This window comes from Micromys minutus (genome assembly GCF_963924665.1).
Source record: "Micromys minutus genome assembly, chromosome: X".
Classification (NCBI taxonomy): Eukaryota; Metazoa; Chordata; class Mammalia; order Rodentia; family Muridae; genus Micromys; species Micromys minutus.
This window is the reverse complement of record NC_137970.1, coordinates 24,426,888-24,452,424: the sequence shown is the minus strand read 5'-3', so window position 1 is coordinate 24,452,424 and position 25,537 is coordinate 24,426,888. Positions and strand designations below refer to the sequence as shown.

The following is a 25,537-nucleotide window of genomic DNA, read 5'->3' as shown; positions in this document are numbered from 1 at the left end:
AAACAAACATGTTTTCCTTCCAGCTCAGAGTGGTTGATTTTTATGCGTGAAAGTGCATTAATTTAATTCCTTGTGGGCACATTTTAGCTGGGCTGCTTTTTAAATGTGTAGATTGTTTTTTTTTTATATAACTGAAGAATAATGCATTCATTAGGCAAGCAGCCATTAAAATAGGCAAAAGCGCCTTTAAACTGAAATTCCACATGATTCATTGGAGGCAGTTTATATATTTGTTGTGTGTACTTGTGACATATTCTATGTAGGTCACAAATGTTAGGTAAATTTTGAGTTTGTTTTGGTAAATATTGATGGAAGTATGCTTTATGTGTGAAACAAAAATAGAGGCTTATAATCTTTATTGCAGTAGCTGTTAATATTATTCTTTTAAAATGAGTGTTGGAGAGATGGCTCAGCTACTAAGAAAATATACTACTGTTCTTCCAGAGGACCCAAGTTTGGTTCTTGACATCCATGTTGGGTAGGTCTTAAACATTTATAATTCCAGCTCCAGATAATTTGATGCCCTCTTTTGGGCTCCAGACACAGCACCCCACAACACACAATTACACATAATTAAAAATAGTTATTTTTAATGTACTGCACTTGACTGCGTCTTTTGTTTCCTTGTGTTATACGTTCTAAATAGCTAAAAGCGCAATAACGTTGCATAGTGACTGTTTAGTTATCTTAGTTTTTAGAAGTAAACTTGTTCTCCCAACAAAGGAATTGCTTATCCATGAGTTTCTCAGACTATAGCCCTTCTTTGATCAACACACATAAATTTTGTGCATTTATGCCCACAAAATTTCATAGGTAGAAATAAGGATCAGAACTTGTTCACAGCTCCACACTTCACACTACAAAGACACAGCTCATTTATCTCATGCATATAGGTGTTAATTGGTTGAGACTATAGATTTGTTGGGATTTTTTTTCCTTTAAATTAAGTCTGAGTCTTCTGTTTGGTGGTGTGTTTACTGGCATGGTGAGCATGCTTTAGCATTTCAACTGACAGCCTGTGAACAACAATTGTTTTTCTTAAATGGTTGAAATCGTAGCAGCTCAAGGAAATTGAAGTGGAATAAAAGCAAGTTACAGATACAAAACACCAGCAGCCGGTGTGTGTGTGTGTGTGTGTGTGTGTGTGAGAGAGAGAGAGAGAGAGAGAGAGACAGAGAGAGAGAGAGACAGAGAGACAGAGAGAGACAGACAGAGAGAGACAGAGAGAGAGAGAGAGAGAAACAGAGAGAGAGAGAGAGAGAGAGAGAGAGAGAGAGAGAGAGAAGAGACAGACAGACCGAGAAAGAGAGGGCCATGTTTAAGAGCCACATTAATCTAAGTATCATCTTGCATTTGTTTCTGAATCAGCTTTGGCACGGCCCTATGCTACTGCTCTGTTCAGATCTCAGTAGTTAGGTTGTGCTGGCACAGGGGTATACTCTCAGTGCTCAGAAGACGGAGGTAGGAGAGATTCCTTCAAATGCAAGGTCAGACTGATCATATGGCACATTCCAGCTTAGCCAGGGTTATGTAGGGAGACAAATAATAAAATAAAAATAAAAATGAAAAAATAAATGCAATGAAATTATAAGCATTTATTTCTGTGGAGCAATTTCTGACTTTTATGAGATGTATTAAGTATGATGATAACAGGTGTGAAAGTCATCTAATTTTCTTTTGATATTTTCACTAGCACTAGCAGAAATTAGTGGAAAAGAAGTTACATTGTCACAACTAATGAAAAATATATAGTTCATGTGTTGACTGATCTGCCCTTGGATGTGAATATGAATTATCCAGAGAAATCTGTGAAACTGGCAAAGAGGGTACACAGCAAGTCCTCTACTACCATTCTTGTTTAATACAAACAGGGTGCCTAAATGTCCACTTAGAGGTAAAATTCATTAAAGGGGTTTTAATCATCAGAATACATATCTGGAATGCCAGGCCTTAGAGGGCTGAGAGGTGGGATTGTCACAAAACTGAAGACCAGCTTGGGTTGTATAGTGAGATCGTGTTTCATAAAACCCAAAACAAAGAAAAAAGAAAACACCTTAAATTCACTAAATATATTTTAAGTTCATTTTCCAGAACAGTGTTGCGTTAATTACTCCTCTCTCTATCAATCCTTAGGATCCGGTGCTTAAAAAAAAAAAAAAAATAATAATAGTGGGGCTTCAAACTCTTCTTTGGGTCTAGGATTTGAAGAATAGCCCAAATCAAGAATTTGCCTTTGGTTCCATTAGACCAAATATCAGTGTCGCTTCTTGGGCTGTATAATTACAACAGCTTAGATTCTTTGAGTACTTTATTATTTTTAAGTGCTTAGAGGTACTTCATATTCTCCTAAATCAGACATTCTCAGCTATGAGTATGTTAACCCCTGTGTGCTTAAGTAAAGCTATTAGACTTCCTAATCATTTGTTATACAGAAGGGTATGCAAAGGTGCCTACTGGCACGTTCTTCAACTTATGCATTCATTCTGCTCATATTCCACTTGCACTTGGCTTTGGTTTTCCTGAGTGGGAAGAAATAAGCAGGCTCTCAGCTTGGGAGCTGAGACTTATCCATAATCCAAGTTTGTCCTCTGAGAGTAGGAGGAGCAGGTGACCATTATCCATCCATTATGCTCTGGTGGAGATAGGTTGACGAGTTTGGTCCTAGCACTTATTGCCTTTGTTAAAAAGCATTTCATACCCATTTCTGGTCCCACGTATTCATCACAGCAACCGCTTCTCATGGAGGGTTCCTTGGTCCACTTGATAACCTGTGGTGCACATTTGTTCACTCAATCCTATGATATGCTTTACCAGAAGAGTTTATTTAAAAGATAAATTGGCCAGCCGTAGTGGTGCATGTCTTTAATCCCAGCACTCAGGAGGCAAAAGAAGGTGGATCTCTGTGAGTTTGAAGCCAGCCTGGTAAATATAGTGAGTTTCAGGACAGCCAGGGCTATACTGTGAGACCCTGTCTTGAAAACAACAACAACAAAAAAAAAAAAAAAAACCAACCAAAAATAAAAGCTAAGTTAACATTGTGGAGTATTGATTTCCAGAGATATATGCTGTCTTTTCTACTATGTGCTGCTTTGACCTAACAGGATCTTAATTTTGAGAAGTATTTTGTAGAAATATACAAAACCTGTTTTGTGCAAAGATGTATGTTATGGGAAGAATTATCTTTACTGGCACATACCTTATAGATTTGGTATTTGTGCTTCATTATAAGAGAATATTTGCAAACTACGAATCAGATAAAAGCAAGGGCATTTGGGCTGGGGTCAACACGTATCCTTATCTCAAAAGAACCTTTGATATCAAGGTCTTGAACTCCTTTCTTTAGAGACATGGTCTTATGTATCCCATCTCAATCCTGTCTTGTCCTGATAACAGACTGAGAAAGGAGAGAAGCAGCTCTTACATTTTCTTTCGTGTTTTGGAATTCTTTGTACATCATATTTGTTTACAATAAGGTCAGAAGAATTAAACAAAATTTATCTGGTTTTCAATGAGGACATTCTAGATTGATTCCTGTGTCTTCTTTCACATGAGTAAATGGTAAAATGAAGGTTTATAGCTGCCCTGCCTTCTCAAGGCTGTGGGTAGCTCTCCCATGTCCATGGCATGGATCAAGTGCAGAGTAGACACCGTACTCTCTGGGCTGACAGCTACCACCTACTAGCCACTGTGAATGAACATTCACCCATTCTGATTACACTGCAATTTATCACTGAGTGATGCTGCCAGCATCAAGCATCCCTCCCCAAACATGGGATGATATTTTGCCAAATGCTTTGAAGTCAATACAGTTGTTAGCATCTTCCTGATCTCATAATCCCATAGCTATAAATTTGGAGATTGACAACTCACTAGGTGAGACCTCACAGGTAGGGCTCGCTGTAGAACTTTCAGAGCTCAATGCAAACTGAAAATGTGGTCTGTTTGTTTGAACGTGCTGGAAATGGCAGCTCAGTTAGTAGACTGCTTGCCTGGCATTGTACAAAGCCATAGGTTTGATTCCTCGAATTGCATAAATTATGTGTGGTGGTGCATACCTGCAATCACAGCATACCAGGGTGGGATACATAAGACCTTGTCTCTAAAGAAAGGAGTTTGATATCAAGACCTTGATATCAAAGGTTTTTTGAGATAAGGATACTTGTTGCATGCTCATGAAGGTAGCTATGTTTATGTGCTCTCTGACATAAAGAAATTCAGTTGTTTCCAAAAAAATGAAACTAGAAGCAAAGCTAATTTTATCTCAGCTACTCAGGTATTAACAATCACCCCCATCCCCCATCAACTTCCAGAAACAGATTCCATCCATCTCTTCCAGAGTAAGTACCCTTAGAAATATGGCTTCTGGGATCTTGTGGCTTTATTCATACCGCCTCTGCTTATTTATGAAGTATTGTATCCTTGGGCATCTTCTTCAGGGTACCATCCTTGGGAATGGTTGGGGGTGGGGGAGTTAGGACAAATTCATAGGATAAGGTCATAGAGGGGTCTAGAGGAAGTAGAAATTGAGGACAGAAGTGCCTTAGAAATCTAATCAAGCTAGACAAAAGTATAGAAGTGAAGCCAGGCATAATGGCTCACGCCTGTAATCTCAACGCTCAAAAAGCTAAAGCAGGATGATTGTTATGGGTTCCAGGTCATCTCAGACTATAGAACAATAGTCTGTCTCAGAATTTAAAACCTAAATTGAAAAGTATATGGGGGCACTCAAGGACAGGGAAAGACGTAGTAGGATATGCAGTCACCCACTAGTCCTTTCTTGGCTTCACTCTTTATGGGACTGTATGGCAGTAGTGGGAACATGAAAAGCTTCCAAACTAGAAATAGCATTTTGTCAGTACAAAGTAGGAGGCATGTTGAGGCTTTGCAGCATCTTGATATGTTAACAATAGCCCAGTGGAGGATGCTCCAGCATGAGTTCTTCCCATAACTAATGAAGTCAAGGTTCATGCAAGGTCAGGTGACGTCAGCATGCTGGTCACTGGAGAGCTGAATAGAACAGATGGTGGATGAGGATGTGTCCATGAGAGTGTCAATCTGTCAGGGAGGTGAACATCTCTGGGTTCTACAGAGAGTAGGGGCAGGCAGAGTTGTCTGGATTACTATTTGGGAGAGAAAGTATAAGAGAGCTCTCTTTCTCTATTTCTTTGTCTCTCTTTGAGACAGTCTCAAGTATTCCAGTCTGTAGTTAAGGATGATCTTGAACTCTGCTCTTTCTGCCTCCACCTCCTAAGTGCCAGGATTACAGGGGTGCATACTATAGCTTCTTTATGAGGTACAGGGGATTGAATTTAGGCTTCATCTGTACTAAGTACTCTCTATTAACTGAGCTGCATTTCCAGCCCTAGTGAGATGCTTTGAAAAAGAATCACAGGTGCAGACCTGAGCTCTTGAAGTTAAGTGATTGGTGGTGCTGAGTGCCTTTTTGCAGAAGTTGTTGTTTAGCTTTGTGCCTTTCCATTCTAACAGCCTGGTTCCTGAACTCCCAGCATTGGTATCTGATAGCCAAGGCTCTGCTCAAACTCGGGCCATAGCCCAAGTCCCTTTGGTTCACTCTGCTTGGTGTTTCTGTCCAAGGAAGATGACAAGACCTGCTCTCAATAGTGTCCTGCAGCCAAGAGAGAGAGCCACACATTTCACAGGTGGTTCAGTAGAGACAGTGTTGAGCCCAGTCACTGCATTCTACATGTACCCAGAACCCTCATCTGGCCGAGTGTCTCTGGTACATATAGAAAGTCAGCCAGCTACAACTGTGTGATGCTTTCTGATTCCCAGGTGAGTATGAAATGAGCAATAGTGAGTGGGCCTGGGTGGGTCTGCCAGTCCAAGGAGAATGTGGGGGGGTCTATATGCCTTCTGAGAAAGCACCTTTCCCTAGACAGAAACTCATTAATTCTTACATTGACTCAATTCTGGGGAAAGTATGTGTTTGACTGCTGAGGTAACTCCTAGGGGGAAAAAACAGGGAAAAAAAAAAAGAATCCCTTGGTGCACCCGAGTTCTCAGAGAGGATACTAAAAGACACTATCTTTCTTCTTTTCAACTTGTAAGATATTTTACCATCTACATGTCTTGTGATTTGACGTCAAATAGTCTGTGTCTGACAAAGCTGGCCAAAGATACAGAGACATACCTGCTCTGGGTTGCCCTCCTTGGGCACACCCTACTGAAAGTTAGGGTTGTTCCAAGTGATCATTTATTTCCAAGTCGAATGGAAAGTTCATGGCTGTCTTCTAGTGGAGAACGTGGGCACTTATCAGTGAGAGAGATTGAAGGAGAGTTAAAATGACTTCTGAAAATGTAGATAGGGAGATCACCCAGGAAGCTACCTAAAGGAAAGGGGATTGGGGCTGAGTCAGAGCTGAGAAGGCTGTCACTGGGGTAGGGTTGTGACAGACTGTGGAAGCACTTTCTTAGCAGAGCACCCTGGGTTCTCCTACCTATAAAGTTGAGTGGCTCACTCTTAGAATACTCTACATCCTGGGATTTCTGGTGACATAAGAAGGAGCCACGACAAAGTAATGACTGGAATTCTAGGAGCTGCAGTGGCAGCCTAACAAAGTCTCTGAGGGTCTGCCCCTTGTTCATACTGATATGGTACATGTAGCCTAGATGTGTTAACAGGGGGCCTTCAGGAAGAGCCTGTTGGTGGTGTACAACTCTTAATGAGGAAATCCAAAATCCCTATGGAGTGTGATAATAAACAAAGGAGCGTCTTCTCATTAGATCAGCTGCCTGTCTCCTGATGCATGCCTTGTGTACACAGAAGCAGAAACTGTCTTTTATCAAAATCATTAGAAAGAGGGGCTGGAGAGATGGCTCAGCACTTAACAGTGCTTACTGTTCTTGGAGAGGACCTGGATTCAGTTCCCAGAACTCACATGGTGGCTCATAATCACTTATAAATGCAGTTCCAGGACGTTGGATTCACTTTTGACTTCCTGTACACATTCATGTGGCACATGTACATATATATAGACTAAACACTCACAAGCAAAACACTCACATGCAAAACACTCATATGCGAAACACTTATATGCAAAGCACTCATATGCATACCTTTTTTAAATAAAAAATTAAAGAAATAAAAATGGGGACAAAGAATGTATCTCAGTTTTTTGCTAGAGTGTTTGCCTAGCAGTCATTGGTCCCAGCCTCCCACTGGCCCTAGAGGTCCCAGAGCCACTGGGTGAAGACAAGAAGAAAGGCAAGCCAGAGAAATTGAAACGCTGCATTCGCACAGCAGAGGGTAGCAGCTGGGAGGACCCCAGCCTGCTGGAGTGGGATGCTGATGACTTCTGGGTCTTCTGCAGGGATCTGGGCAATGAGGTGAACGATGACATCTTGGCACGAGCCTTCAGCCGTTTCCCATCCTTCTGTAAGGCTAAGGTGATCTGTGACAAGCACACTGGCAAAACCAAGGGCTATGGCTTTGTCAGCTTCAAGGACCCCAGTGACTATGTGCACACCATGTGAGAGATGAATGGGAAGTGTGTGGGCTCACGCCCCATCAAGCTTCGAAAAAGCTTGTGGAAGAACCGGAACCTGGATGTGGCCCGGAAGAAGCAGAAGGAAAAGAAAAGTTGGGCCTCAGACAGGGTCAATGGCTAGGCACCCGCTCCCACCCTGCTGTGCGCTGTGTCTGTGGGAACCCCCAGCTGTCCACTCACCTGTCCCATAACCAGTTTCAATAAATTACCTTCGTTTCCAAAAAAACAAAACCTACAACAAAAGACAAATTATCTGATTCCCGATTTTTTTTTCATTTGTTAAGTATGACTGTTGTATTAGAATCCAATCCCCGGTGTAACAGTATTTAGTAAAAGCTCTCTTTCCCTCTCCTTCCCTCCCCCTCCTTCTTCCTCCCCTCCCTCTCCTTCACCCTCTGGGGCCTCTGATAATCTAAAAATTTAAGGTCAACTAATATTTTCAAGCAATCCAGACTTGGGGCAAGCTGCCTGTCTTAATAAGGCCAAGATCACCACCCTTCTACTACATCATCTCCTAGGAGTGGTTATGTCTCTTAAGATTGGAACATGGATGCCATCAGGAAATGGATGTATATACCCTTTTCCACGCAGGACAGGCTGTACCAGTAACCTGCCAGACACCACCATGCCTTTTGAATGTTTTGAGTCTTGGATTTGGATAGACACCTGTTTTCCTCTAGCTCCTCTGTCATTACTTCCGTGTTAGGAGGGTGTTCCAGCTTGTCCCCTGTAGCTGGTGCCTATCTCTGGCCTCTTGAATCTTTGCCACTCATCCATCTCCATTTATGTCTTAATCTCCTTCAATCCCAGATGCCTTTGCAGGATCCAATATTTGATGGACTCACTCTTGGCTGTGGTTTTCTCCCTTATCTGCTACATCTTTCTTTTGCCTTATCTCACTACACTTCTGTAGTATGGCCCATCCTTTCCTCCTCTTCCTCACTTTCCCCATCCTCCCGTGATCCTTCTAAAAACTGGTTCTTCTAGTCTCTGTGATTCCACTGGAAAGGAAATAGGAATTGTCTCTTTCGGTGATCATTGCTACATTCTCCCTATCTGACTGCTTTCACTATGTCACATCCCCAGCGTCTCAAAACTCTCTCCTCTGTTACAGGCCCTTGGCCTCCTTTGAGGGACTTCTACCAAGGCTGCCATGCAAGGTGGTCCATGCATGGTATTCTCTGAGCTTTCTGCTCTAGGATAACACCCACACCCACTGGGATTTATTCCTCCTTGCTGCTAGCACCCAATTCTTCACTTCCGAATTCTGCCTAGACTGAGTGAGCAATTGTAGAAGCATAGCTCACGTGGCTTCCAAACGTGATCGTCTTTCTCAGTCTCCCTCAGCTGGTGGGGGTTGAATCATATATAGTAAAATCTTAGCTTCTAGTACCTGCGAAGGTACCATTACTTGGAAGTTGTCTCCGTAGATATAAGGAGGTGGGGGTGAGGCCTTAGTTGATTAGGTCAGGCCTGAGTCCAACTCAATCTATCGGCGTCCTTATGAAACACACAGAGACAACACCATATGGTGACATGGGTGGAGGTTGGACCACCATACCAAGCCAAGGACTGAACATTAAAGACCACTGATGGCTGCTGGAAGTTGACAGAGGCAAGAATGAATCTGCTTCATGGTCCCTTCAGAGAAAATGAACCCTTTCCTCACCCTGACTTTGGACATTTAGCTTCCAGAACTGTGAGAATAATTTCTGTTATTAAAAGCTATTGAGTTATTCTCCTTTTTCACAGTGGCCCTAGGAAACCAGTCTATCCCCTGATCTTCTTATGCTCCCTGTGGGCATCAGCACTACCTCCCCCATCTCTTGTCTTGATGCTCAGTTGGTCCTTTCTGCTGAGTATAGAGCTTCTGTCTTTTCCCTGTTGGATATGGTTTCCCTGACTTTTCTCCAATAGGTCCACCAAATTCCTCTCTTTGTATTCTCCCAAAAGTAGCTAATTGTATCCCAACTGTCTACATGCTTGCTACATGTTCAAACAACCTGGGGGAGGGGGGAGATTGTAAAGATTTCACACCACACAAGCTGATCACTACCCAGTTACAATGTGTGGGCAATTGGATGTATAGTTAAACCCTCCCATCTGACTCCAGGGCACAACCAGGTTTTAGAGCCATTGGCTAATAAGAGTATGTTCCAGCTACCATAGAAAACTAGGTTGAAGGCAATGGTTCTCAGCTGGAAGGGAGTTTCTTCCCTCATGCATCTGTGAGTGGAGGCCAGGAACATTCTCAAACGCCCACATGTCCTGGCCAGTGAAGAATGACCCCATGCTGAGTGTGGCATATGCTGACATTGTGCAACTGCAATCCAAGAGAGAGGAAGGAAGCCACAATACTCACACTGACTTTGAAATGCGTGTGGCCCACCCTACTTAAGAAAATGAACATGCCACTTCATGGCGCGGTGCCTCTGTGCTGAGCCCATTTCTCAGCTAGGAATGTGGAATGTGCCCCCGTTGCCCTTGTCGCTATCACATCAAGCCCTAGTCTGGGCCTACCAAACTTGTCACTCTCTGAACATTTGGTTCTGTGAATTGTTTCTTTGCTTGCTTGTTTGGGGAAGGGTACAGGGGAGCGGGGCACACCTCAGGCTGGCTGTTGCTAAACTCAACAATTGCTGTTTTGGCAGCTCCTGAATCCTCTAATGAGGTTACTGCCTGGAACTAAGTAAAAAGCTGATGAGGCTGGAAAGAAAGTCAGAAAAACCTCCTCTTGTGCTCATATTTGTGGACGTTAGCCAAGGAACTACTTGGGAACAACCTCGGCCATTAAAGACAACAACTATGAATGGTGGCTCACCCTTATAGAGATTCATCATTTTTATGGTATTAATAATTGAACCCAGGGCCTCTTGTATGCTAATCAAGCACTTTGCCACTGAGCTACATTTTCAACCAAAACTTCACAATTTAAAAATAATTTTACTCTATTTTATGTATACAGGTGTTTTGTCTGCTTGCATATCTGAGTGCCACATACATTCCTAGTGCTCTCAGAGGTCTGAAGAGGATGTCAGATCCTCTAGAACCGGAGTTACAAATGATCGTGAGCTGCCATGTAGGTGTTGGGAATCAAACTGAGGTCCTCTAGAAGAATAACCAGGGCTCTTTCTCTTAACTACAGAGTCTTTTATCTCCAGTCCTTAGCTTCACCATTTCTAAAGAGTATTCATAAACATCATCTGACTTGATCATTACTTTCAGTTCAATATAAGGTGTCATTTCTTGTAAACTATAGCAGATATACAGAAGATATGGAGGAAAGACATCAGGAAGGAAAATAATAATAAGTACTGAATCCACATGCATTTTCCAAAACTCACATTTCATGAAAAAATAGAAATTCAGTTATTTTAATTTATCTTTGAATGACATTGTTACTTCTTTAGTGTTCCATAGCACACATGTGAGGTCAGAGGTCAATCTTCTCTCACCACGTGGGATCCAGGGATCTAATTTAGATTTTCAAGGTTGGCAGCAGGTACAATTACCCACTGGACTAGTGTGCCAGCCCTCTTTTGATTTGTTTATGTGAGTGGGGTGGGGTGTGGTGTCACACTGGTAGCTGAGGCTGGCCAAGAACTCACTATATAGCACAGACTAGCCTCAAGGTCTTAGAAATCCTTCTGGCTAAAAACGACAAAAATTAGAAATTTTATTACCATGCAAGACAAAAGTTTTCCCAAACTGATAAAAAAAAGTTTTAATACAGTCTAGTTATGGATAAAAACCAATTCTTAACAGTCATATTCTGAATTCCTAGCACTATTCTGTTTTTCTAGTCTGTATTTCTTATTAGACAGCATTTCAACATCAGACATTGAGGAAGGATTATGGCAGAGTGTATTTCATGTAATATAAATGTTCTATGAGCCAAGAAGGTTTGTGGAGAAATTTGCACTTAGAATGAATTTGAAATAAAAAGTCTATTCCTGTCATTTTCATTTTTCTTTTGACTGCAATCATTTTGAGCTCTGCTCCTGAAACAAACAAAATGCCTAAAATATAATTCCAGAAAGTTGTGGAGGGGAGGCAGTGGGCAAATTTGTTTTATGATCATGTGGTTAGGCTAAGGATAGGGAGATGACTTTGTAGCTTGATGAATTTTCTTATGTTCATCCTGTGATATTGCTGGCAGGAAAGAGCACTCTGGTTAAGCAAGTTCGCTGTGACCCATTAGCCTGAGGACTACCTAGAGAAGGCACCATGACTTGCTGAAGGCCATACTGGTAGACATTAGCACTCGGGAAACTCTTCCAAGAATGTGCATGTTCGTTCACTGAGTTTACTGTGGTGCTCTAGCAGATAGATAGATGCACATGGTGATTGAAATGAGCTCTGCATGGGATGAAACTTCATTCTTTTAAGGCAGTACCAGCAATTCCACAGAGTTCAATGTAATACATCCATTTTCTGTCAACATCTCTTGTTCCTGCATCAGCTTTCAGAAGTGTCTTTACTATCTTAAAGCATAGGGCTCAAAGAAATAGTTTCAGCTCAGGGAGCCATTTCTTTTTCTGTTCAATATATATAGAGATGCATGCCCAAAAGTATTCTAAACATTTTTCTTTTGCTTTATCTTCTTCTTGACAGGTTCTCTATTGCTTCTTTCTATTCTTTCTGAATCATGTGGTTGATCATAAACATCTGTGAGATTTTGAAGCTGCTTATGAACTGGTACAATGATAATTTCCAAAAATCATGGTCCTAGCAGAAGTAAAGCTAGGAATAAGGTTAAAAATAATAAAGTGCTCACTTACCGATAAATTTTCTGAGTAAACCTAAAAGAAAATTTGTCCAGTTGCTTTGATTTGTCACTATATTATAGACAACAGTTGTTTAAGGAAATTTAGAATGCCTTTCATATTTTGCCTTTCATTGTATTAGTATTAAAATAATGCTCCTAACTAAGTTCAGTGGTGGGTACCTCACCATAGCCAGATCCTGTCTCTTATGTAAATAAACTAATTTGTCTAATAGAGCCAATGAAATTAGACTCCTCTGATGTTTCTAGAATTAAATGACTTTGTTAGACACTTTATAAAAAAACCCACTAACATAGTTAATCACAATTATACTTTAAAATTTTTAAATTATATTTATTTATTTCACTGTCAGTGAATCAATGTATATATGTAAAGGTCAGAGAATAACAATGAAGGTTGGTATTCTCCTATCATGTGAGTTCTGAGGATGAAGCTCAGATCATACTTGATAGCAAGAGCTATCTTAACAATGCAGAAGTAAAATTTTATACCTTTGTGTCTGAATGGACCTAAGTTGTTCTGATACAGCTTTAAAAAAATTGTTCCATTAAGGCATACTATAAGTTTTCCCATGGTGATAGTTCTCTCTCTCTCTCTCTCTCTCTCTCTCTCTCTCTCTCTCTCTCTCTCTCTCTCTCACACACACACACACACACACACACACACACACACACATACACACACACGTTTTTTTCCCCAGAGGTTGAAGTTTTAGGTGGTGTCTTCCCATTCCTTCACCAAGATACAATAAAATAGGCTGAAGCCATATTTCAGGGGAAAACTGGCTGTGGGCGTGGTCTTCAGGGACAACGGGTAAAGCAGAAAGTGAGATGGAAAATTAAAAGAAAGTGTTGAAGCAGGCCAAACTGGTTTTCAAAGTCTTTTCTTGTTTAACACAGCAGAAATGTTGAATATAAATGGGCGTGAGGTATTACCTAAAACCAAAGCATTAAAAGATCAGACTGGTAAAGGATTTTGATTTGGGATCTTCCCACACTGTTTTGAGGTATTGTGTAAAAATCCCATAAAACTTTGGAGAATGTTTTTTGGGAGAGGTGGTTTCCAATTTGTCTTTTAAAAAGTGTGTGTGTGTGTGTGTGTGTGTGTGTGTGGGTGGGTGGGTGTGAGGGGGGTAGGGAGGGAGAGAGAGAGAGAGAGAGAGAGAGAGAGAGAGAGAGAGAGAGAGAGAGAGAGAGAGAGAGAAAGAGAGAGAGGACAACTTGCAGAAATCTATTGTCTCTTTCTACCATATAGATCCTGGGAATGGAGCTCTAGTGGTTAGATTTGGCAGCAGAAAATTTTACCTGCTGAGCCGTTTTGCTGGCCCTCCAACACATCTTTAATGTTTACTCCCAACCTGGGTGTCAAGTAGACTATGTTGGCTCCAGGAATCCCTTATCCTGTGGCTATCTATAGTTATCCTTGTATATGACTTCAGTTTACAAAATTTTTTCAATAAGGACAATGAAGGTGAGTGAGCTAAATGCAGTTATTAAATGTTTATGAAATTGGTGATGCTTGAAGACTAAGCTCATAATCAAAGTAAAGATTTAAATAATGTGAGTTAAGAACATTGGTCTCAATTTGCAAAAGGGCTTGTGAAAACAGCCATCAGAATATTGGAATCCCTGTTGGCACAATAACCTTGAAGCTAGATGTTTAGAGTGCTGATAAAAAGTACCCTCTTGAGATTTTTGACTTCAGATTTCTAATGAATAATACTCTATGCAGATGTAATCACATCCTATCAAGAAAACTTGATTTTCATATTAGAAACCACCAAAATATCAGGTAGATATACTTTCAATATATTGTTGAATAAGCATGGGCCCCTTTTAGAAATTGTGTTTGAGCTAAGATTTTTCATATATTAATACAAAGAAGTAGAATCTAATGCTGAATTGCTGTCACCATTGTTAAATCTATTTATATTTTCTTCCTTCTTAAATACCTTTATTCTTTTGTCATTAGTATTTTTTTAAGTAAGCTTGTCTAGAGATTTTTGAAACAGAACTTTTTTGCTTTTAACAGAGCAAGGTACATCTTTTGAAGATACTTTACTAGGGCTGGGAATAAATAGAATAAACAAAACCAATTCCCCCAGAAAGGGGAAGCATAGGAAAACAGGCGTTCTCCTGAGAGATAACATATAGTGTGGTCTGACCAAGTCACGTGGTGGGAGGGGGCGCTTTTCTTTCTCCTCCACATCCCTTCCTCTGATGTCACACGTCTATTATTTCCTGGGAGAGTTAATTAGTATTCATTGGGTTGCAGTTGGCAAGAAGAAAAAAAGAGAGGGAAGGAGAGAGGGAGGGAGGGAGGGAGGAAGAGTGAGAGAGAGAGAGAGAGAGAGAGAGAGAGAGAGAGACAGAGAGAGGGGGGGGGAAGAGGGAAGGAGGGGGAGAGACAGCAAGGAGGAAGAGCTTGGTGGGGGAGCAAGAGCTTCCTGGGGTGCGCTGGGAGTGGGGGCACAGAGTGGCTGTTTTATAACTGGGATCCTCAGTGACGTATGGTCACCTGCTCCTTGGCAGCTGTCTTTATGGACCAGTAGGCAGAGCGAAATTGACGCTGACAAGACTTTTGCATCTTGGAAGGCACTGGAATCTACTGTAGTGAAGAACAGAGCCTCTCAATCAGGCGGGTGTAAATAAGAGAGACAGAGGGCAGTCCAAAAGAAAAGGAAGAGGAGGGGGAAAGTGTGTGTTGTGGGGAAGCAGAGAAAAGCATTTTTGGTGGATGGTATGAAGCCAGCCATGGAAACTGCAGCCGAGGAAAATACAGAACAAAGCCAAGAGAGAAAAGGTACCCAGCGCTCTGACAATAGCCTGTTTTAAAGCTTTTGACTGAGGGTTCTTGAAAAGGGTTAGCCAGGTTTTGTCTCTTGTAAAACGGCTCTAAAACAATCCCGTGGTGTGGTCTTATTTTGGGTGTTTTTTTTCTTTATCCTGGGGGCTAATGTTAAATTAATAGTGTAGCCTATCTTCTATTTCCGTTGCAAATATTTCTATGTAACATGGTATTTCATAGAAGGATGTTTGTAGTTTGTCACCTTGCGTTTCTGGATGGGGACTACCGTCTCTCTTTTTTGACTAAAATGATCATAACTTAAGTCCTGTGTTCTGCATGTATGTTCAGGGATTAGGAGACGCGGTGTTCTGTACTAAAAGCTAAAGAAGGACTAGACGAACATGCATGCTAAATATGCTTTGATTCCTATAATTCTGGAGTGATTTAGACATTCTCTATTTTTCTTATTCTAACATGATTGTTCTTTACATGTGTTCGACTATGATATGTAATAATCATTTATAATGGGAGCTTGAAAGGGACATCAGCTTTGTCCCCCAGCACCGATAGAATTGAAGAGATCTTTTGCTAATTAAGACTTAAATGATTTGGGGAAGAAAAAAAAAAAATCCGTCCAAGAGATCCATCCTTAAAGGAAGTCTCAGACCATGTCACAATTTTGATATTTAGATTTTGGGGGAATTATCGTTATTGCACCAAGAAAATGGCAGAAAAGAGACGCTATGCCTCTGAGGTTAAGTTTGGTACCCCATAGAAACAGCTCAGCTAGTGTTAGGTTAACAGCGTCTAGCTGCGCTGTAATTGATCTCTTCACTCTAAGATAGAAACCATCATAAAATGCACCAACATGTTTTATAACTGCACTGGTTCCGTTTTTTTTAAGTCATGCTAAGGTTCTTTCTCATGACTTTTACATGCAATGGCAGTCACTAAATAATAGTAACCCTTCAGCCACACTTTCTTTATTAATGTATGGATTTAGCCATATGAAATTGCTGCCGTCAAACATTTTAAATATGAAAAATATGTCTAATGTGTAGTTCAAACTTGACAGCACATTCAGGTAAAGGCTGCATATTTTTATAGAGAATTTTTTCTGCCTGTATTAACAGTCCATCCTAAACGGACCAATTTCGTTTTTAAAATGTGTTTTATAGAAGCATGATACAATCCACAGATTCGCCATTTAACCTCTTCTAAACAGACAATTCAGGACAAGTACATAGCAATTTAATTCGAAAGTTGGCACTTTAGTTCAATACCTATACAAAGTCTACCTCGCCCCTAACAAAAGACACTTTGTCTTTTCTTGCATGTGGTTTTTTTTCTCATCTTTTTTTTTTCTAATCTGTGTGAATGGTCAAATTGCAATAGGAGAGACTCTAGGGAATATTTATCAAGTTCTATTTCCGTCACAATTAGTATTAAGTTGATTGCATGTCTGATAATATACTAGTATCCTGGAAGCCACTTACCACAGATTATAGCATTTTTTTCTCCTAAAATGGATGATTTTTGCTTTATACATGCTTTTTTTTATTAATGTCGTGTTTGCCTGTAGCAGAGAAAACCACTGTGACTTCTGCAAGACCATGTAGGTCTGCAGAAATGTACATTTTGGTTTTCTCTCAAAAACAAAAGGCATACAATTTTTCCTACACAATTGTGTAGCTTATTCCTGTTTGGTCTCAGAGACTGCTGTTATTTTGCATTATTTACACATTTAATGGCTGGTCTACAGGTTGCCTCTGTAACTCCAGTATACAAAAAGTAGCTAGCTATTATTACAGAAGCAAAATTAGAAGCAAATACAATTTTTAGAGGAACTTTAAAGATGACCAGGATTCATACACACTAGTTGTCAAGTAATTTAAAAGGACAGGCTACTAAGCTAAGGTCACATGAATGATACATGCTTTGATAAGAATCTGGGCCAGAAAATTTACTCTCAAGTCTGCAGCAAGGACTGTGATTGCTGTGTGGACACCCCACCCACCCACCCAAAGCATTCTGGAAGGTGATGTATGTATGCATCTTGATTTGGATGACCAAGTTCATATTCTAGCTGCACAAAGTTCAAACTCCTACAAGTATCTTTGTCATTCCCTAGTTCACTGGCCCGTTGCCCTAAAACAGTAACCATCACTTCTGTATTCCTTCAGATGTAATGCTAAGTGTTAGTTCATCATCATTAACATTTACAAATTTAACATTATTATTTATAAAATGAATTGTGTGATTCTGGAACTTAAAGACTCTCCTCCTCTTCCTTCCCTTCTTCCTCTTCCTCTCCCCCTCCTCCTCTTTCTCCTCTTCCTTCCCCTCCCCCTCCTCCTCCTCTTCTACCTCCCCATCCTCCTCTGTTTCCTCTTCCTTCTCCTGCCCCTCATCCTCCTCTTCTACCTTCGTTTCCTCCTCTTCTTTCTTCCCCTCCTCTTTCTCCTCTTCCTTCTCCTCCTCCTCCTCCTCCTTCCCCTCGTCCTCTTCCTTTCCTTCCTCCTCTTCCAAGATGTTTTAGTTCCTAAATGTAATCCTCTCCATTTTTGTTGCTTCACAGAGGTTTGTATGCATGTATTCCCACTGGTTTTCAGTTGTCGATGGCAGAGGCAATGCCTGCCTGTTAATTAGGGGTATTGATGCTCAGTGGCTAGCACCCAACAGCTTGTGAATGAATAACTTTGGATAGTTATTACAGTGTCTATAAAGAATGCAAATTAAACTAAGATTTATAAATTGACCCCAGCTTTTCTGGTTAGTGTTTGTTCCCAGAGGGAGTTTACATAGGGCAACACAAGTGAGCTATTGCAATTCACTAGCTGCCACCAAGAGGTCTGTTCCTTTAGAAACTCAATCAGAATTGCTTTGTTCTTATTTCAGACAAAAAAAATGATCCAAATCTTAACAAAACGGAAAGTGTTTGTGGCTTTGCAGTGCTCTCATAGACTTACCCCGGAATGCTGCTGAGCAACCAGAATTCACACAAAGTGTTCAGGGATACACAGAGCTTGGGTGTTTAGGTGGTGGTGGTTAGGTTTGTTTTTGTTTGTTTGTTTGTTTGTTTGTTTTTGAATATTTTTGGAAAGCCAGTGGGTTTTCTCAGATGAGTATAGAAAATGCAAAATTATTACAAGTAACAGTTTTTTTTTTTTTTAAATGGGAGCGTAGAATGAAAGTGGCAGAACTGAGTAAACAGATTCAGCAGAGATGGAATTATCAAAGAAAATGAATAAGGCAATTAAAGGAAGTGGATGATGGCTCTGCTAATGAAAAGATGGAAAGCTGGGTTTCCATTTGTTTCTGTGGAGTATCACTTAGTGTCACTTGTGAAAACAGATGCGTCTGGAATTGCTGGCAGTATGTCATCGTGGGCTAGATGACAATTGAACCCCTAATAACTCTAAAGCTCTGTTATGGGGGGAGCAACAGAATCTGTGATGGAAATTATTTTTATTACATGTAGGAAATTGGAATCTACTAGAATAATCATAAGCAGGCGAGTTCAGTTCCTGTAAATCATTGCTGAAATCCATTCCAGGATCCAAGTATCAAATTAAGTTTCTAGCCATGTTGGAAGAGAGAAATGTGGTAAATTGGAAATAATGTTGACTGAAAATAAATTGGAGGACAAAGTCGGAATTCGAGATGAATTTGAATCGGTGCTTGTTTAGGAGGGGAAAAAGCACTTCTCTGGAACATGTAGCATGTTCCAATATTCTGAAGGATCCATGGCGCTCTTGCTGGCATTTACTAAGCTGCTTATATGAAGGTGACACAAGGAAAGTTTTAGATGCAGTTATTCTTTGTAAGAGCATCTGAAGTGACAGTGTCTGGGGAATAGGCTGTAACAAAAAGTGGATGGCCAGATGGTGGGGGACATATGTGGTAGGTACCACATGGCATCCTGTCATGGTTGGGGGAGAGGAGTTGTTTTTTTTTTTTGTTTTTTTTTTTTTTAAGAAAATTTAAATGTGAAGAATGATCTGAGCAAGTTGGTCTAGCTGTTCCGTTTCTGTTGTCAGTTCTATGAACAAACACACTGTTACAACCTGGCCATGTTATTAGACATTAAAAAAAAAAAAAAAAAAAAAAAAAAAAAAAAAAAAAAAAAAACGGAGGAACCCTTTTCTGAAAAATCAGACTTGTCTTCTTCGAAATTGAGCATCAGCCTCCACTGTGGCAGCAAGTTGTAAGCCTGTGTTTTTCTGGTCCTTGGAAATACAGGGTCAGCTGGGGGTGAGAGATCTTCCTTAGTGACACCGTTTCTTCGCCCTGCTGCTTCGGTGGACATCCAGCATCTGCATGATGTCTGCTCCCTTTCACTGGGACAGCTGATGAGTTGGATTATTCCAAAGACACCCTTTCCTTTTTGGCCCCCTTTAGACCAAACACACAGACACACAAGCTAATTGGCTAGGCAAAAGGGGTGGCCGCAGGATGGCAGAGGAATGGGACACACACTGGCTTTTGAGACAGGGAGGTTCCACTTTTTACAAGTGTGCTTTGTAACCTGCCATGTGTCAGTCACTTCTTCATTTAATAATATGCTCCTTTGAAATGTCCTCCCCCTTCCTCCATTTTGAGAAGGGATGCCATTCAGCCATCATTAGAAGTAGTATCATCATATGGGTTTTATCCAAATTATGCAGGTTGATGGCAAATAAACAATAGCAAGGACAGAGACTTTTGCTCTTCAGCCAGATCCAAGATACTTTTCTTCAGAGAGTGAATGAGTGAAAATAAAAGAATGCCTTGTTTTACAGGGTGATTTTATTAATTCCATTAACCACCTTGTATACAAAGCCCCACCTAGCGCTTGATACCAGGGCACAATGCACTTTTCCTATAAATGGCCAGGTGGAACATGTTTTACTCTCCCAGCCACTGATCTCTGCTGTGCCTACACACATCTACCATCCTAGCATGAAGAAACGGCCACACATGTATGTGCACAAGGGGCTGTGATGGTGTTCCAGTCAGATTTTATTTACCAAATGAGAAGAAGGTCTGCAGGCCTGTCCTGTACTCTGTTGGAACCTTAAGTCTCTCCCTTCACATTTTAGCTAATGGGTACTGATAGACTATGACAAACACAGCTTTGAAAGACCTTGTTCAGTGAATGTCATCCTTTTGCCAGCCATATTTATTATGTGGTTGTTCTGAGTAATAATTATTGAACACTGAAGAGCGTTCCAGCCACTTGTCCCCACATCATATTATCACAGGAAATGAGGGATGTGGAAGGAAGCCAAGGTATTCTTTTCCTTTTTCCTCCCAATTCCCATTATTTAGGTCATGTCCCTTTTGGGTGATGACCACTCACAGTTGTATGTGTCTCCATGAGCCACCACAGCCACTTTGCTTCTGTCATCACAGAGGGAGAGCATGTTGTCTGCTGTGTAAGGAATAGACCATTTCCTCATCCTTGCCCACGCTCAGAATTAGCAAGGTGTTTATCCCCTTTTACGTGTCTGGATCCTGTCCTTAGGATTAAAGTGTGTAGTCTGATGCTCTACATGCTGTAGATAACTCTGTGTTTAATGTCTCTGTTTAAGTTTGGCTCAAAAGTACAGCATAGAAGTAATTATCTTTCTCTCTCTTTTTCCCTCATACCTAAAGATTTACTGCTGGAGAAAGGCCAAAGGACTGGAGAAGAGCCATGTCGTTGTCTGGTCTCATCTCCAGATCTGCTGGTCTCATCAGAGTTTCACATTCTGGGAAGCATTTTGAGAAGGCATAGCTACCGTATTTTACTCTGAGAAAAGGGTCACAGTTAGCAGCCCAGAAAGACGGCACAGTGCTTATGAGCACTTGCTGCTCTTAAAGAAGACCAAGGTTTGGTTCCCAGTACCCACATTGTGATCTCTTCTGATATCTGTGGACTCTAACTTGGATATGGTGCATAAACATACACTCAGGCACACACATGTGCACACACATACACATACACATGGAGAGGAAGAAAAAAAAGAAATATTTAAAAATATATATATACTTGGGTAATTTGTGCAATTCCATTGTCTTTAATCAGTGGCCACTATCTGACTGCCCAGATATCTGCAGACATTCCCATCCACGTAAGGAGATAAGGACAGGGCATAAATAGACCTTCTGAACTGAAGCCAGTGTGTTATATGTAAACGTGGCAGTGCTCCATTCAGACTTCACTAAGAGGAAAGGCAGTGTGGTGGGAGTCCATAAGGCCCTAGTATGGTCCTTTGCTTTCAACAAAATACTCGATACAGCAATTTATTGAGCACCTATTAGTGGTAGTGGTATAGCACATGCATATTACACATGAGGTTCCTTCGAAAACACCCTCCCTATCCTCACAAAAAGGAAAGAAAAGAAAAAAAATCATATCACAAGAGATTGAACTGCTTAAAATCTTTTTACTTGAGGGATTAATATGAAGGGCTCACAGTCAGCTTTACCAAAAGAAGAACAGCATATACTGTGAGGTGACTTGACTGGTTCCTTGCACCAGACTGCCTGGGTTTCTTTCTGCCAGGGAATGTAGCATAACCTTTGTCTAAGAGAATGTGGGTTTTTTTTTAATATAATGATTTTTTGTTTATTTGTTTTTGATTTGGTTTGAGTGGTACCAGGGACCCATACATGATAGGCAAGTACTTTACCGTTTAGCTATATATATAACCTTTGCCCTGAAAATCAGAAGGCAAACAACTCATTCCAAGGGAGGCAGAGTTATGTTTTATAAACCCTGAATTAACAGGGGACCAGGACCATTTCTTTAGAAACCTCAGAAGTACTGCTCACTTCAACAGGGACTTTAGAACAGCTCTTACTGACTGTAACAATTTGAGAAAAGAGAAGATGGTACTTATTCCTCTAAGCCCCAGTGAAGATGATGCTCAGCTTTTGAAAGTGTGCCCTCTGGAGGCTGCTTTTTCCAGCTGCATCGCCAGACTTCACCTCCAGGCTTGGCAAGTGATGGGTCTCTTCTTGAATTCTAGTCTTCTGTCATCACGACTGAAGGATAATTTCCCAGAGTGGTTTTACTAGTGGGACAGCAGAGATTGTGCACACGACACTAAGGCTAGCACACTGTAAGCACTCCCTGAATAAGAGTTATCATCCTTATTGGCCACCCAAACAGAAGCAGTAAGAATAGCTTCATGGTACACTTCTGTTTTCACTTGAGAGCTTTTATTTACCCTTATTTACTTAAAGTTTTTGATGTGAGAAATTTAACCCAGGGTCTTACATTTGCTACACAATCTCTTCATCACAGTAGCGTGCACACAGAGAGAAAGAGAGAGGGAGAGGGAGAGGGAGAGGGAGAGGGAGAGGGAGAGGGAGAGAGAGAGAGAGAGAGAGAGAGAGAGAGAGAGAGAGAGAGAGAGAGAGAGAGAGAGCTCTTCTTTTTCCTCTGAATTAAGACATTTTTATCTGACCTTGAAGCCAGAAAGGGTCTTCACTAAAACACTACTACCCAGCATGTCCCAGTCACAAATGTCATGAGGGCTTTCAGAGACTGACAATTGGAAGTGGGGTATTTAAGGTGGGTTAAGGTTCACGGTGTACCTGGTGAGGATGGGCATTTCCTAGCTCCACAGTGTGGTTATTTATCTGGTCTTCAATGACTTGAGGTGCCACGTGGAAAATTAGAGCCTCATCTTCTGATGGAATCATTACCCATATCAATGCCAAAGGTATTTTTTTAATGCTTAAGTTTTTGTAGTGCCATAGAGTAAGTACATCACTGCTTCCTTCATTTTATGAAATTTATAGGCATGGGTGGCCCATAGTGACGTTTTTTAACTTTTTAAGAACCTCAGGGTTAGAATTCCATTAAGAGTTACTGGACGCCTATATACTGTGCCAATCAAATTGAAAAGTATTGTTGCTTCTCCAATCCCCTAAGAGGTGAGAAATCTATTACCAGATAGTGACCTGAGTCCGGGGGAGGCCATTTGTTGCCATTTGAGTAAGCAGTTTCTTCTCTATGACACACAGAAAGTTTACTGAAATGGGATTCAATTCCGAATATTCAAGACCATATAATGTCCGGATTTGAATATGAAATGACCAAGACCATGTCAGGTGTCCATGGGAAGATGGGAGCAATCATTCTGAACTCAACAGGCCACAGAATAATTTACCAGAGTTCTAGAATGGAAACTGGGCACATGACAGAAAGTTAGTCGCTCTGCTCACCTTTGCTTGTGCAGCAGGCAATAATTACAGGTCTCTGAAAAGGGAACAAACCAAAAGAAGCACATTATGCGAGGCCACATTTTAATCATGAATAGTACCACCCCCAAATGAACATTTTAGAGTATGAGATAATACAGAAAATAGAAACGAAAAAAAAATATGTTGGTAATTTGTATAAACTCAAATTCAAAAATGGAGGACAAGAGTCCAAATGATTCTGAAATTTATCATGTTGAATTGATAGCTTGGTACTGAAGGGTCGCATTTTGATGGCATATTTTTTTAGCTCCCCGTTCTCCTTTACTACACGGTAAGAGAATACATAGAAATGCTGATTATAGACTCTTTGCTGAGATAGACACTGACTCTTTGCCACTGAAATTGGCAGTGAACAGCAGAGCTGAAATGGAAATTGGCAGGTACCACTGGATGTACCCAGGCTCAAAGAATCATCAGTACCGTCCTGTGCCAACCCTGGGGGACAGGGCTGGCCCCTTGAGCAGTCCAGGTAAATACCGCCGTGGGGTGAATCCCACAAGCCACTTGACTGTTATCTTGAATGGTATTGATAATGGCTCTTTTAGTTTGGTGATGTTTTATGTTTTGCTTGATGCATTCATTTGTTGACGTGGGTGTGGGTAGAACTGGCCCTTTCATAATTTTTAATCATTTCCATTTCTTCCTCCCCCTTTCCATTCCACCCCATCTTTCTCCACCTTCTTCCCCCCCTTCCCTTTCTTTCCTTAACCCACTTCTTTGTATCAAAGTGAACAGTGTGCAGTGAGCTATGCCCTTGGGTTAACCACAGACTTTCAGATGTCTAAATCAGTAATGGGGGAGGGGGTACGTAAATATCCACCACAGGGCCCAGGACTGGATCAGAGATTTTAAGGAGCCTCGCCGCTGAAAGTATTGAGTATGTCTACATATCTCTTCAATGGTACAGCGCTGTACCACCCTCCTTTAGTATCAACCTATGCCTTCAAGAAAGCAATGCCTGTAAAATTATGATCACATAGCTATGTATTGGGCAGGTAGGTCCTTTGAGTCCAGTTTCCATTTTCCTTGCTTGTGAAGAACACTCATCTCTGTGACCATTAAGGGCCTAGGTCTGAGCAAAATATATGTATGAGTCATTTGGCAGATTTGAGATGGAGAAGATGCTAAGCAGTATGTATCTCCCCACTGCCCAGCCTCAAATGTGTCTTAATGTTCTGCTCACTTAGCTCAGCATAAGATTGTCAAATAAACTCAACAGTAAGCTTAAAACATTGGTCTCATTTTGCCATTTCTCCCAACTGAGTTGTGTAGTTGTTCAGGGATCAACCAGAAACGGCAGTGGTAGGGGCTGGGGAGTGTCTCAGTGGAAAAGATGCTTGTTTCACAAGCGTGAAGACTAGAGTTCAAACCCTCAGTGCCCATGTAGAAGCAGATGACAGTGTTTATCTGTAACTCCAGCATAAGTGGCAGAGAGACAGGCGGATCATTGGAGCTCATAGACAATTGATGAGTTCTAGATTAAGTAAAAGGCCCCGTCTCAAAAGGGGGTATCAATAGAGGAAGATGCCCAGCATTAACCTTTAGTCTCCATATGTACATGCACACACACACACACACACACACACACACACACACACACACACACCTCTAAAAAGAACAAAAAAATCAATATGGTGAATAACACTAGATATACAGTAGAAAATATCCTGTTGAATGGCAGATCTACTCTTTTTCCTTTAAGACCTGAAATAGAACCATGAGGTTAATTACCATGAAATCTGACTTGGATTTAGTTCTGTGTCTTGGGTCGTGTACTCCATTATTCTACATAGGGCTGATAGTGAAGAAAGCCCTACACACTCTGGGCTACCTCCCAGACTCCAGACGTGGCATAAACCATGCCCAAACAAAGAGGGATCCTGATGTAATTTTTAAGAAGACAAAAAGGAGAGATTTGTGTTAGAATGGGCTAGGATGCAGTGGTAGGTGGTAGATTTTGATTGGGCATGTTGTTAGGTGAACTAAAGGAGGCTTTTGATTGTTAGACTTTGGTAGTCATCCTCAGAAACAAATCTGGCACAATAAAGTGTCCAAATAAAGAAATAGACCTTGATGGTTAGCTTTAAGTGTATGATCCATGGTTTTCATGGAAAGAAAAGGGGAAAGCACAAATCTTGCTAGCACCATGTTTGACAGACCTGCTAGGGTCCTTGCAGATCTGCTATTTGCTGCTGCTGCTGCTGCTGCTGCTGCGGG

At 41.0% G+C, this 25,537-nt stretch overlaps 1 protein-coding gene across 5 annotated transcripts in view; it reads left to right on the top strand.

Moving 5' to 3' along the window:
• Positions 1-25,537, top strand: part of GPM6B (glycoprotein M6B) — a gene marked incomplete at its 5' end in the record, with an annotated part of 152,084 nt that overhangs the window by 92,970 nt on the left and 33,577 nt on the right. For 2 of the 5 annotated variants that reach the window (XM_080910987.1, XM_080910988.1), the window contains 2 exons: positions 15,037-15,097; positions 23,670-23,789. The exons of 1 other annotated variant lie outside the window; for it this stretch is intronic. In XM_080910987.1, coding sequence (XP_080767113.1) covers positions 15,037-15,097; positions 23,670-23,789 — 181 coding nt within the window. Of the gene's footprint in view, positions 1-14,967; positions 15,098-23,669; positions 23,790-25,537 lie in introns of those variants that run through there. 2 more of the 5 variants (XM_080910989.1, XM_080910985.1) reach the window with 1 other exon arrangement.